The sequence below is a fragment of the Chanodichthys erythropterus genome, chromosome 21, assembly GCF_024489055.1.
Source record: "Chanodichthys erythropterus isolate Z2021 chromosome 21, ASM2448905v1, whole genome shotgun sequence".
Taxonomy (NCBI): Eukaryota; Metazoa; Chordata; class Actinopteri; order Cypriniformes; family Xenocyprididae; genus Chanodichthys; species Chanodichthys erythropterus.
The window spans coordinates 9,820,372-9,834,897 of NC_090241.1; the positions used below are offsets into that span (position 1 = coordinate 9,820,372).

Consider the following 14,526-nt stretch of genomic DNA (forward strand, 5'->3'; position numbering starts at 1 on the left):
AATGTTTGTAATTTTATATTCAGTAATATACTTCATAATATATAAATTTATATGTGATCAGATATGGTACTGCATGCATAATATATTTCAGATAACACATATATGATGAAATATATTATGTAACATTTCTTATATTTTATAATTATTTACATTTTAAATATTTCATATTTTCAAGTTAGTTAACAAAAGCACACCTGCATGTACTAAAGTTTCTACCAAAGAGACTATCACTGTTCTATAGCGCGCACAGCCGTTACTTTTTAAATAAAGTTATTATAGTTTTAATGGTGTTCAGCCAATCATAAACCTTAGCACAGGCTCTCCTCTTCAGCACAATGATAACCCCAAAAACTCAAACATACCAGAAAACATTTTAAATTTCAAAATAATGCAACTTTAAACACTAACGGATCTCCCCCTATATCAATATTGAGCAAAACACATGAAATAGCACTTAATTTTAACATTTACCCTCCCCTTTAACAGTCAGAAGCAAAACATGCTGGGAACTAGAAGTCTGTTGTAACCACTGATTATAACTCATTCCATGAATGTGTGTGTATATATGTGTGATCCATACATTTACATTTATATGGGAACATGTATGTGCAATATATGTACACAATAAAGGATAGCATTTTATGAATGCAATGCTATTTTGGTCTTCATTTTTACATATTTTATATGTATCAATATATAGCCATATATGGTCAATGCATATATTGCAGTATATTGAAAAATATAAGCACTAGTTTCCCATATATGGAAATGTATTATGTAATATATCGCATTACACTTTGCAGTATATTCCCATATATTTTTGTTCTATAAGGGCTAATTTTATGAAGCGACGAAAACACTTTTTGTGCGCGAAAACAAAACAAAAATAACTTTATTCAACAACAATATCTCTCTTCTGTGACATTCTCATGTGTTGTCTACGTCAGAACGCCGACTCATTATTGGCCGGCTCCTGCGTCAGCCTCACACGCTTGCGTCGTGCTGATCACGTGATCAGCTTTGGCCAATACTGAGCAGGCATTCGGACGTAAACACGGAAGCCTTCACTGTGCTTACTGCAACATGGAATGCGACATTAGAATGACAAGGAAGAAAAGAGGTTGTTGAATAAAGTCATTATTTTTGTTTTGTTTTTGCAAACAAAAAAGTATACTCGTAGCTTCATGAAATTAAGGTTGAACCACTGCAGTCACGTCAACTGTTCTTTCATTTAAAGGTCTTTCATTCATTCATTATATTGCAGTCTATGCATGAGTCATATACCTCTCAGATTTCATCAAAAATATCTTAAAGATGTCATCGAACGTTTTTTTACAAGATGTAATATAAGTCTTAGGTGTCCCCTGAATGTGTCTGTGAAGTTGCAGCTCAAAATACCCCATAGATTTTTTTAAATTAATTTTTTTAACTGCCTATTTTGAGGCATAATTAGAAATGCGCCGATTCAGGCTGCGGCCCCTTTAATTGCTCGTGCTCTCCGCCCCCTCCTGAGCTATCGACTCTATTACTGCATAAACACAGTTCACACAGCTAATATAACCCTCAAAATGGATCTTTACAAAGTGTTCATGCAGCATGTCTAATCGCGTAAGTATGGTATTTATTTGGATGTTTACATTTGATTCTGAATGAGTTTGAAGCTGTGCTCCGTGGCTAGTGGCTAATGCTACACTGTTGGAGAGATTTATAAAGAATGAAGTTGTGTTTATGAATTATACAGACTGCAAGTGTTTAAAAATGAAAATAGCGACGGCTCTTGTCTCCATGAATACAGTAAGAAACAAGGTTAACTTTAACCACATTTAACAGTACATTAGCAACATGCTAACGAAACATTTAGAAAGACAATTTACAAATATCACTAAAAATATCTTGTTATCATGGATCATGTCAGTTATTGTCATTCCATCTGCCATTTTTCGCTATTGTCTTTGCTTGCTGACCTAGTCTGATGATTCAGCTGTGCACATCCAGACGTTAATACTGGCTGCCCTTGTGTAATGCCTTGATCATGGGCTGGAATATGCAAATATTGGGGGCGTACATATCAATGATCCCGACTGTTACGTAACAGTCGGTGTTATGTTGAGATTCGCCTGTTCTTCTGAGGTCTTTTAAACAAATGAGATTTATATAAGAAGGAGGAAACAATGGAGTTTGAGACTCACTGTATGTCATTTCCATGTACTGAACTCTTGTTATTCAACTATGCCAAGGTAAATTCAATTTTCAATTCGATGGCACCTTTAATTTGTGTTCCGAAGATGAACGAAAGTCTTATGGGTTAGGAATGACATGAGGGTGAGTAATTAATGACAGAATTTTCATTTTTTGGGTGAACTAACCCTTTAAGAACGTCAACAAGTTTGTTTTGACATGAGGCATGGTGCATGTCTATTTTAGCCATTTATATCAATTCACATGGTTATGATACAGTACAGCACCATACCAAAGAGAATAGAACAGAAGCTCTAGCTCCATTTCCAATTTTCTATTATCATACTGTTGTTTTCATTGAGCCTGTAAGGATAAGCATTTCCCAAGTAAATGTTAATATGCGTGTTCATATGCACGCATTATTCCAATAGCATCATGGTCCTAAGTGCAAGCACTCTGGGAAATTGACCGAATTCTGCCTTGTGGACGGTCAGAGCATCAGGACAGGTTGCATTCAATAACATTCATTAATCTATGAATATTCAAATCGTCACTTTAATATCATTGACACGCATGAACTTTGTGGCGGTCACCAATTGCAACAGGTGACCACGAGTAATTATGCAGATTTATTCAAGACATTAGCATGATTAATTAGGTGCAAACCGAGGTGGCTACACTTGAATTAGTAAGCATTATGAATAATTACCATGCATATTTTGCTCTTTATGTGGCTGGGTTTCGTGATAAACAAAGCTTTAATTACGAGAAAACATCTGGGAATAGTAGTGACCTTCATTAATCTTACGCAAATTCCCTCAGCTCTACACCCTGATGCATAATTATTGCATTAATAACAGAGGCTGCACTGTATTAGTCCACTTGAGGAAATTCATACTATTGCCCTTTAGTAAGAACAAATCTAGAAGTTATAACCTATGCTGCACTGAGAAACAATTGCTATGATTAAAAAGGAGAAATGTTGATGACTGAACTATCCATTATTTTCCATACAGAAAGTGGAACCAAGCCTCAAAATGACAAAAACGCATCATAAAATTTCATGACTCTTCCACTATATATATCACATGTTAACTCTGTGTGATGAAAAAATAAAGAAAACTTGTTATTGAGTGATAATCTTCCCTTCAAAAATGTTGGATTTTTCAGAGAATAATGAAATAATTCATTAGAATTAAAGTCTCACACAAAGCTACTATATTGCCTCAGAAGACTTACACATAGTACATCAGAAGAACAACAACATAATTAGGAGTGAAAGATGACCATTAATTTTTGGCTGAACTAATTATTTACCAGATCACATACTGTACTGTAGATATTTGCCATTTTAGGTTTTTTTAGCAAGTCCAAAATGTCAAGAGATTGTGATAGATGAGAACAGCAGAGGAAAGGGTGAAAGGTTTGTCCTCTCGCAGTGACTCTGCCTCTTTGGCCTGACTTCACACAAACAGATCACCAACTATGAAAAGGACCAGAATCTAGAAGAGGGGATCAGTTTTCCCTGAGCCTAACCACTTACCCAGCAGAGCTCATATACACACACACATACACACAATTCATGTCAGGGTTGTCACAGTAACCTGATCCTTAAGGCCTCCTGACATGCAGCAGTCCAGTCTGGGCTCTCTCTGCCCGTACACTCTGGCTGTAAAACAAAGGAATTGCTTCCACATGTTTCTAAAGGCGGCAGAGTCTCATGGTACAAACCTTCAGAATGGGACCTTCCTCCTCTGCCAGGACACTTGCTCTCTCTCTCTCTCTCTCTCTCTCTCTCAATTTTTTAATTCAAATTCAAATGAGCTTTATTGGCATGACAATTTGTAAATTTTATTGCCAAAGCATTTATATAAGCAGGAAAAAAAGAAAATGAACAAAGTAGAACAAATTGTGTGATGAACAAGTGTAGAAAAAAAAAAGGGGGGGGGGGGGGCATCACTGTTTGGTCGACACACACGCACATCAAAACTGCCATCTAGTGTTGTCTAAAAATAGCTTATTTATTACAGTTCATTAACAGGTAAGTAGATGCAGTAAATTGATTTATTTACATTCTGGTATTTTTAGTTGAACATAGCCTACTCTGCATTTTTTGCAATATCAGATTAATAATACAGAGTAAAGTGCGCAACACCAAACAAATTTGATCTTGTTTATACTGTGAGCTGTGTATAAGAGGCTGCTAATTAACATTGAGTATGGTGGCATGCAAGTTACACTAGGAGGACCCACAACCGTGACATCATATCCTGAAACAAACCTTAAAATTGAACAAGGTCACACTTAGTTAGAAGGAACACTAATCGCCATAACTATGATTTAAAGGGGTCAAATAAAATTTTCCTTGAGCTTTTGATATATATATAAGCGGTCATCGTATTATAAGAATATCTTGTAAGTTTCAGAACTGAAAACTTCCTTGTTAGTCCAATAAAAGTTTTTTTTTGACACCAGGCCCATCGAACGACTGATCCTGGAATGTGCCTATGACATCATATACAGGTGAAACCCCACCTCCGCAGAAGAAATCAACACCTACTTCATCATTGCAACATTAGCCCCACCCACTGGTGTGTTAGTGAGATGAAGAGGAGAGAAGAGTGGACCGTACAGGACAAAAATAACATTACCTTATAAAGGATCTTAATGCTATTTGATATTATCTCAACATTGTGAATGTCTCAGTTGAGCATTATTTATTTGTATTCACAATTTCACTGTGGATTCTTTGGTAAATCAATCGCATTTCGGTGCAGGCTTTGCAAACAGATTTTTATGATATGGACTCCACAGTAATGCAAAAAATGTAAGCAACTGAGTTACTCCTACTGTTCTAATGCCTGATCTGATATGATTCAGTCAGATGTACAGTCAGATGTACAGTCAGATGTCCTTTGTCTATACAGTAAATCAAACCAGTGACTAAATGGTCAACTTCACGTTGTTTCTCTTAGTAGGATTAAAAAATAATCTGTTATTTAAACTGATTAAATTATATATAGAAAGCGATCAAAGAACGCTCCCTTTACCATCGTTGGAGCTGTCAATCAAACAGCACGAGTTTATCAAGTTTTTTTTCAACGCATCTCTTAGCTACATCGCGTTTGCACTTGCTAAAAGTTTTCAAGAGAGTAATACTTAGCTATTTCAAATGGGAAGATGTTAGCCAATCACAGCAGTGGGCGTTTACACTGAAGTCTTACAGCAGACACGCCCCTTAAAACAGAGCATTCAGATAAGAGGGCTAAAATCAGGGTAGAAAAAATGCCTTTTATGCATCCAAGATGTAGGTGACTTTTTTTTCTTCAGTCGAACGCAAATTATGATTTTTAACTGCAACCGCTGCCGTCTGTCAGTCAAATAATAGCAGTAGATGGGAACTTCAACTATAACAGTAAATAAAACTTGCTTAGACAAATCAAAATTAAAACCTGCGGCTCGTGACGACACATTAATGTCCTAAGACACGAAACGATCGGTTTGTGCGAGAAACCGAACATTATTTATATAATTTTTACCTCTAATACACCACTATGTCCAACTTCGTTCAGCTTCCTGTTAGTGAGGTCAAAAAACGCGTTCTGACGACGGAAGTGATGTCTCGCCCATATACTTCAATGAGCGTGAGACATCACTTCCGTTGTCAGAGCGCGATCAGACCTCACTAAGCGGAAGTTGAACGAAGTTGGACACAGTGGTGTATTAGAGGTAAAAAATGATATAAATACTGTTCGGTTTCTCGCACAAACCGATCGTTTCGTGTCTTAGGACATCAGTGTGTCGTCACGAGCCGCAGGGTTTAATTTTGATTTGTCTATGGAAGTTTTTTCGACTCTTATTGTTCAAGTTCCCAATCACTGCTATTATTTGACTGACAGACGGCAGCGGTTGCAGTTAAAAATCATAATTTGCATTCGACTGAAGAAAAAAAGTCCTCTACATCTTGGATGCACTGGGGGTAAGCAGATAAACATCAAATTTTCATTTTTGGGTGAACTATCCCTTTAAGAACTATACACAAAGCATAATTTGAAGATGTTGCATATGTGGAATGAAAACAGGTCTCAAGTACTCACAACCATATTGTTACATCAAGGTACACTATATTGCCCAAAGTATTGGGACACCCCTCCAAATCATTGAATTCATGTTTTCCAATCACTTCCATGGCCACAGGTGTATAAAATCAAGCACCTAGGCATGCAGACTGCTTCTGCAAACATTTGTGAAAGAATGTGTCGCTCTCAGGAGCTCAGTGAATTCAAGCGCGGTACCGTGATATGTTGACACCTGTGCAATACGTCCATTTGTGAAATTTTCCTCACTGCTAAATATTCCACGGTCAACTGTTAGTGGTATCATAACAAAGTGGAAGCAATTGGGAACAACAGCAACTCAGCCACGAAGTGATAGGCCATGTAAAACAGAGCGGAGTCAGTGCATGCTGAGGCGCACAGTTTGCAGAGGTCGCCAACTTTCTGCCAATAAAAGTCAATAGCTACAGACCTCCAGACTTCATGTGGCCTTCAGATTAGCTCAAGAGCAGTGCATAGAGAGCTTCATGGAATGGGTTTCCATGGCCGAGCAGCTGCATCCAAGCCTTACATCACCAAGTGCAATGCAAAGCTTCGGATGCAATGGTGTAAAGCACGCTGCCACTGGACTCTAGAGCAGTGGAGACGTGTTCTCTGGAGTGACGAATCATGCTTCTCTGTCTGGCAATCCGATGGACGAGTCTGGGTTTGGCGATTACCAGGAGAATGATACTTGCCTGACTGCATTGTGCTAAGTGTAAAGTTTTGTGGAGGGGGGATTATGGTGTGGGGTTGTTTTTCAGGGGTTGGGCTTGGCCCCTTAGTTCCATTGAAAGGAACTCTTAATGCTTCAGCATACAAAGACATTTTGGACAATTTCATGCTCCCAACTTTGTGGGAACAGTTTGGGGATGGCCCCTTCCTGTTCCAACATGACTGCGCACCAGTGCACAAAGCAAGGTCCATAAAGACATGGATGAGCGAGTTTGGTGTGGAGGAACTTGACTGGCCTGCACAGAGTCCTGACCTCAACCTGATAGAACACCTTTGGGATGAATTAGAGCGGAGACTGAGAGCCAGGATTTCTCGGCAACATCAGTGCCTGACCTCACAAATGCGCTTCTAGAAGAATGGTTAAAAATTCCCATAAAAACACTCCTAAACCTTGTGGAAAGCCTTCCCAGAAGAGTGGGCCAACTCCATATTAAACCCTACAGATTAAGAATGGGATGTCATTAAAGTTCATGTGCATGTAAAGACAGGCATCCCAACATTTTTGGCAATATAGTGTGTCATAAAAAAAAAAAAAACGCTAATCTCCACAATGGTGATTTCAAATACAAAACACCATATAAAACTACAACACCTATTACTTTCCATGGCATACACAATTTAATATTCATGTGAAAAAACTTTTGGCCACACACCCAACAATGCTCGACAGGACCTCAGCTGAAATCATTTTTTTTTGTAGTTGCATTTAATTAATTTGCCATAGGTTTGTTCAAACTGAAGATACACATATTTTAGTAAAAGAAAAATTTAAGTTAGAAAGAAATTTGATAATGCAGAATTGATTGTGAAACGCACACACATCACTTGAAATAAATTCATTTTCTTTGGATAATTATATGCTTGCTTATTTACCGCTTGCCAGCAATTTTCTGAATTAAAAGCAATACTGTATCCCATCATGACTGCAAACTGCAAATTTCTCTAAACTGAACCTGCTTTAAAAGACGTGTTATAAAATTAAGATATATTGTAGCTGAAGTCCATTAATATGATAAAGCAATTATGCTAAAATTATTCATATATAATATGCATTGTCAGCTTTCTTTGTGTTTTAGTTTGCATTTCTTTTTTTTTCTTTTTTCTTTTTTTTAGGTTCTGCTTAATTTAAGAAATTTTCACAAACAAAGCAAAATCCATGCACCTAAATTTGTGAGTCACTTCTTCAGGACAGTCTTGGCCTCCTGGTTGTTCATTAACCTAATTAAAATAATAACAAGGAGGACTTCTTTTACTGGGCAGCAAATAAAGTCTAGTTTGCATATAGGGACTTAATGAATGCATGGCAGCAGGTGCAGACGGATGATAATTATCATCAGTAATGATAGTCACCTGTGACCATCCCCACCTTTTCTCAAGGTTCATTCCTTTACTTAACATGAACATCACGGACTGCATAACTGCAAAAAAAAAAAAAAAAGCAAATGAAACAAACAAACAAAGCAAACAGCTTTTGTGTGTATACAAATCTATTCTTGAAAGGTATAAAATACTGTGCAATTATTGCTGACTGATAGAATGAGTTTCTTTCATCCGTCTTGTTCTTTAGTTATTTACATATTTGTAAATACGAGTTTTAATGAATGAATACAAGGGTTTTTGACCAACCATACCAGGACGTGACAACAGTGAGGTTTTTCATTGGGTGAGAGACGGTGTGCTGCCGCCCTCTACTGGTGATATGCACGCGGTGCAATTCACAATGAATGAAGCTACGAATAACGTATATGAATTATATATATATATATATATATATATATATATATATATATATATATATATATATATATATATATATATATATATATATATATATATATATATAATCACACACAAACACATTGTGAAAAAAAAATGTGTGAAATTGTTTCACAATTTATTGCAATGCTGGTTTGTATTGAATGTTATTTTACACGTTTTCACTATCAACCAAATAGATTTTATGGGTTAAGTTTTACACAAAGAGGTATTTATATATAGTAATAATCATAATATTGCAAGAGAAAAGAGAATAAAAAGACTGATTTGACACGCACGTAATGACGTAATCGGCCACGTAAGTACTGCCCACAAACAATCATGGCGCACCATAGTCATTGTTTACAGGTCTGTCTACTAGTTTTGAGAACGTATTTTAACATCCAAAGTAATTTAATTCAGCGTCTTCATGCAGTTCAAAGACAATGTCATAGACACCGTCTACGTTCAAGACGTCAGGTAACATTAACCCAGTTATTATTATCTTTATGCATAACCAATATGCAGGGTTCCCTCACGTACTGGAAAACATGTAGAATTTTACCTCAGTGGCCTGTAAAATAACTGGATTCTAGTTAAACCGTACGGAGCACGTTCAAGTTTAGTTAGATGGTGCCCATGCAAACACCTAGGGGTGGGGTATTTTCAAACTAACGTTAGTTATATTTCTAATTTCAGTTGGGGGCGGGACATTGTAAAAATTATATTTGGAATTGTAATAAATTGAATTAATTCTGCAATCAGTGTTTTTTAAGAATATGTTGAATGTGCATTTTTTTACCTTGTGAACATGGTAATTTTGTTGGGTATATAATCGCATTTACACATAAATTAGTTACAAGAAAATAAATTCTCATTTTCTTTATTTCCTCATGATTTTGTGAAAGTTTTTCAAAGTTTCAGAAACTTAATGTACAATAATGTAAAAATACAGAAAACTTATGTTCCTGTGTCAAAAATTGTAATATTTTAGTACTGTCCTGAATTACATTTTTGTTAACGAGTCATTCCATTTCAAATCTTGCTCAATAATGTAAGTCTGCCTTACAGTGTTGTAACTTGGAACATTTCATGTCTTAGAGTGTAAATGTGCAATAAAATAAATAAAACATATAATGTCCTGGAACATGATATCTTAAAGTCAAGAGTAGAAGTAGTCTTAAAGGGTTAGTTCACCCAAAAATGAAAATAATGTAATTTATTACTCACCCCCATGCCATTCCACACCCGTAAGACCTTTGTTCATCTTCGGAGCGCAGATTAAGATATTTTTGTTGAAATCCGATGGCTCAGTGAGGCCTGCATAGCCAGCAATGACATTTCCTCTCTCAAGATCCATTAATGTACTAAAAACTTCAAATCAGTTAAAAACTTTAAACTTTAAATCAGTTCATGTGAGTACAGTGGTTCAATATTAATATTATAAAGTGACGAGAATATTTTTGGTGCGGCAAAAAAACAAAACGACTTGTGTAGTGATGGCCGATTTCAAAATACTGTTTCATGAAGCTTCGGTGCGTTATGAATCTTTTGTGTCGAATCAGAGGTTTGGAGCACCAAAGTCAAGTGATTTCAGCAGTTTGACACGCAATCCGACACAGAAGATTCATAACGCTCCGAAGCTTCATGAAGCAGTGTTTTGAAATATAATAAATTTTTTTTTTGTTTTGTTTTGTTTTTTGGTGCACAAAAAATATTCTTGTTGCTTTATAATATTAATATTGAACTACTGTACACACATGAACTGATTTAAATATGTTTTTAGTACATTTATGGATCTTGAGAGAGGAAATCGGATTTCAACAAAAACACCTTAATTTGCGTTCCGAAGATTAACAAAGTTCTTATGGGTGTGGAACGGCATGATGTGAGTAATTAATGACATTATTTTCCTTTTTTGGTGAACTAACCCTTTAAAGTCACCATGAAATCTGACAATTCATTGACCATTCTTATTTTTGGGGGGATTTTGCAGTGTTTAATATATGACTTATCTGTGCACATCTTTTTTTAAATTCTTGTGCCCTCAATCCTCAATCAAAATAACTTCCCCTCCCTCTTGCAATGACATCTCTTCTCTGATGACTGTTTACTGGTGCGAGGTCAGGACAACCTGTCAATCACATGAATAGCCAATCAATTCCCAATGCAAAAAATCAAGTCCCACCCTACAATTTGTCTTGTACAAGAAGCTGATTCACTCAGATATAGCCACAATAGGGAATAAAAGACCATCACAACTTCCGTTTCATGCCAACATCAAGAGTAAAAACCCTGACATGGTTTATAAGTAATTACTTAAAGCTTTTTTTGTATTGCCATAACAGAAAGATGCATCAAAGTTGGCATTACATAAACTCTATACGCCTTAATTTTCTTAACAGATAGCCTTGGTAATCATGAGAAGACGGACGTCTACTGTGTGGTCATATCCACGAGAGCACAAGTGGTGGGATGCCATTGTACCTGAATTCACACCAGAGCAGTTCCTCCAGAATTTCCGGGTCTCGCAGGAATCTTTTGAGTACATATGTTGTCATCTCAGACATGTTCTTAAACGAAGGAACACCAATTTCCGTTTGTGTGTACCTGTCAAGAAACGTATCGCCATCGCCCTTTGGAAGCTTGCCACTGGCAATGAGTACAGAAGTGTCAGTCAGCTTTTCGGGGTTGGCGTGAGCACGGTGTTCAACTGTGTGCAGGACTTCTGCAATGCTGTAATTAAAGTTCTTCTGCCTGTTCACATAAAATTCCCAGATTCTGTGAAGCTGAAGGAGATGGCAGATGTTTTTGTAAAACGCTGGGATGTACCACAATGTGTTGGTGCAATAGATGGAAGCCACATCCCAATAACAGCACCTGAAAAATACACTCGTGACTATTTTAACAGAAAAGGGTGGCATTCAATTGTAGTGCAAGCAGTAGTGGATGGGAAAGGGTTCTTCTGGGATTTGTGTGTTGGCTATCCTGGGAGCGTTCATGATGCAAGGGTCCTAAGACAGTCTTATTTGTGGAACATGTTGAAAGATGGACAACTGTTAAACCAAAATAAAGTACACATCTCCGGTTGTGATGTTGGATACTACCTGATCGGAGACTCGGCCTATCCCATGCAAAACTGGCTCATGAAGCCTTTTTCTGACTCTGACAGATTAACCCCACAGCAGCAAAAGTTTAATTTCAGGATGAGTAGTGCAAGGTCAGTTGTGGACTTGAGTTTTGGGAGGCTAAAGGCACGATGGAGGTGTCTCTTAAAAAGGAATGACTGTAAACTGGAGCTGATAAAGAAGATGGTGTTGACCTGCTGTGTGCTGCACAATATTTGTGAAGAACGTGGAGACCGCTTCAGTGAGGACCTTTCAGCCATTCATGTGAATGTGCAGCCTCCTGTTCAGGCATTCACAGAACATGGACAACCGGAAGGGATGGATGTACAAGCCGCGTTATTAGACTATTTTAGCAGACAGGAAGAGGAACTACTCAAGTAGCAGCTTAATTTTATTGCCTTTTTCTATAGTTTTTTCCTCTTATCCTTGCTTGCTTATGGTGTGAATATTCAATAAATTCAATAAATGAAGTGTATATTGATTTATTACAAAAATGAATTACAAATATAAAAAGTGTTAATAAAGTACAAACAAGTAGACAAAAGCCAACTTTAGGCACAAAAGAATGACGCAACAATGCACACAAGTATAAATGAACAAATGTAACAACTGTTTAAAGTTAACAGCATTTAAAACAAAAGGATTTGGATGAGGGAACTGACAGCTAGAATGTAGATAAATGTCATAATGTCTGCAATATAGAAGCTATAGAATGCAAAAGATTGCTGTTCTTTGAAGCACAGTTCAATAGTGGGCAATATCACAGACTTTAATCCAGGAAGTCTGGTGGTGAGGCCTCAGTCCTTCAAGAGTAATCCTTTTCAATAAGGAGGTTCAACCAACTCTGAGTTAAAACTTGAATTCTGAGTTGATTTACCCTGAAATGCTAAACTGAGTTTTCAGTTTCAGAACAGCTTAAGTTAGTTCAACTGACTCTTGAGTTAAGCGCATGCACCACGACTATAAAAAGCCACAATCAATGGAGCTCTGATGTGATTAACCATGGCAACAGCTCCTGAAAAAAAGAGGTCTGCATACTTTTCCTCAGTAGAAGTGCTACTGCAAATGTACGCCGACTACAATTATATATTTAGAAAAAAAAGGCAACACGGCTGCAGTAGCAAGGAGAGAGTTTGCTTGGGAGTCAATGCGTAATTTTTAATCACTGTTATAATATAAGAGGTGAAACCTTGCAGATTGGTAAATTATTCATTTCCATTTAGGTGCAGATAAAAATGAAGTATGAAAACAATTCAATCAGGTAAAGGTTTAAGCGTACCTGACTTTACAGACATCTGACATACTAAATAACTAATCTCATTCAGTGTCAATTTCAATGTGCAGTAGCCTTTTCCACTTAGGTCTAATGCTGTTTTCACACAATTAAATGCTCTCTAATCCAACCTGCTATATTTCTTAATTAGGGTAATGAAATTAACATTTGACTTCTACTCAGACAACAGAAAGAAGGCAGAGGCTCGCAAAATTGGGGGAGGAACTGTACCACCACCTCTGACAGATGCAGATGAGATAGCCACAGATGAATTGTACCAAGTATTGGAAGAATATTAAAATATAACAAGAAAAATAACTTGTATTTGTAAGACCACCAAATAAACTGTGAATAATTTGTGTTCATTTAATAGCTGTGGGTGGTTATGGAATATAATATCTTGAACTACCCTTCCATCCTGGAAATCTGCCTGGTGGATCAGGTCTTTCCACCACACTGAATAAATGTGTGGTTCACCACGCCTGGTTCAATGCTGTGGATAGACCTCCTACTGAGATACAGTAATCAGCTTAATTTTCGGAAGGTGCCATGATGGGAATACGCGTGCCATCAATGCATCAAATAAAAATGCATGGGGATGACAATAAAATCCTCTCCTGATGTAAATGTAACTCCTTACGAATGAATGTAGCCTCCTCATCTACACACAGCAAAATCCCCAGAGTTAAATCAACTCTGCTCAGAGTACATATGGTCCCTCTCTAAATAGTGTTAAAGTAACACTGAAGTGGAGTTAAAGTTAATGAGATAATTAAGCAATTAATGAGGCTATGACTTGTCACTTGTAGTTCTTGTGTTCTTATTTCTTCAGGATTCTGCTTGTTAACAGCAGGTGTTCATCACTAATGCACAATCATCACTTAATTGCTTTATTATCTCATTAAATTTAACTTTTCTACATAAGAAAAATTACATGAGATATTTAGTCGTGTTTCCCAGGGGGAAAAAAATCTAAATTAAGTGCATTTTGCTTAAAACAGGTACAATTATCTGCCAATGGGGTAAGAAATATAATTTTGTTGTCTGTTTGCATTAATATTATTTTTCTTACCCCATTGGCAGATCATTTTACCTGTTTTAAGTAAAATGCTTACCCCAGTTAATATCTTATGTTATTTTTCTTTTTATCGAAAATGCATTTTGATTTAAGAATTTATTTGTATTTGTACTTCGGTAAGGAAAAAAAAGTATTTAAACACTGCTTATTGCTTTAAAAGGGGGAAGGAGACTGAAAGAAACTCTGGGTTTACCAAAGAAAACCTGCTCCAGACCAGGTTAAGTTCACAAAGTAAATTTCAACGGTAACTGACTCTGAGTATAAAGCCCCTTTCACACAGAGATT

At 36.7% G+C, this 14,526-nt stretch overlaps 1 protein-coding gene across 1 annotated transcript; it reads left to right on the forward strand.

Annotated features, from left to right (window-relative positions):
• Positions 1–11,182: 11,182 nt before the first annotated feature.
• On the forward strand, positions 11,183–12,271 carry zgc:113227 (uncharacterized protein LOC541506 homolog). Its single transcript, XM_067374312.1, has one exon. The coding sequence runs from the start codon at positions 11,183–11,185 to the stop codon at positions 12,269–12,271; it is 1,089 nt and encodes a 362-aa protein (XP_067230413.1).
• The last annotated feature ends 2,255 nt before the right edge of the window (positions 12,272–14,526 follow it).

Coding starts and splice junctions, on each gene's coding strand:
- zgc:113227 (XM_067374312.1), top strand. CDS start 11,183: ATGAGAAGACGGACGTCTACTGTGTGGTCATATCCACGAGAGCACAAG.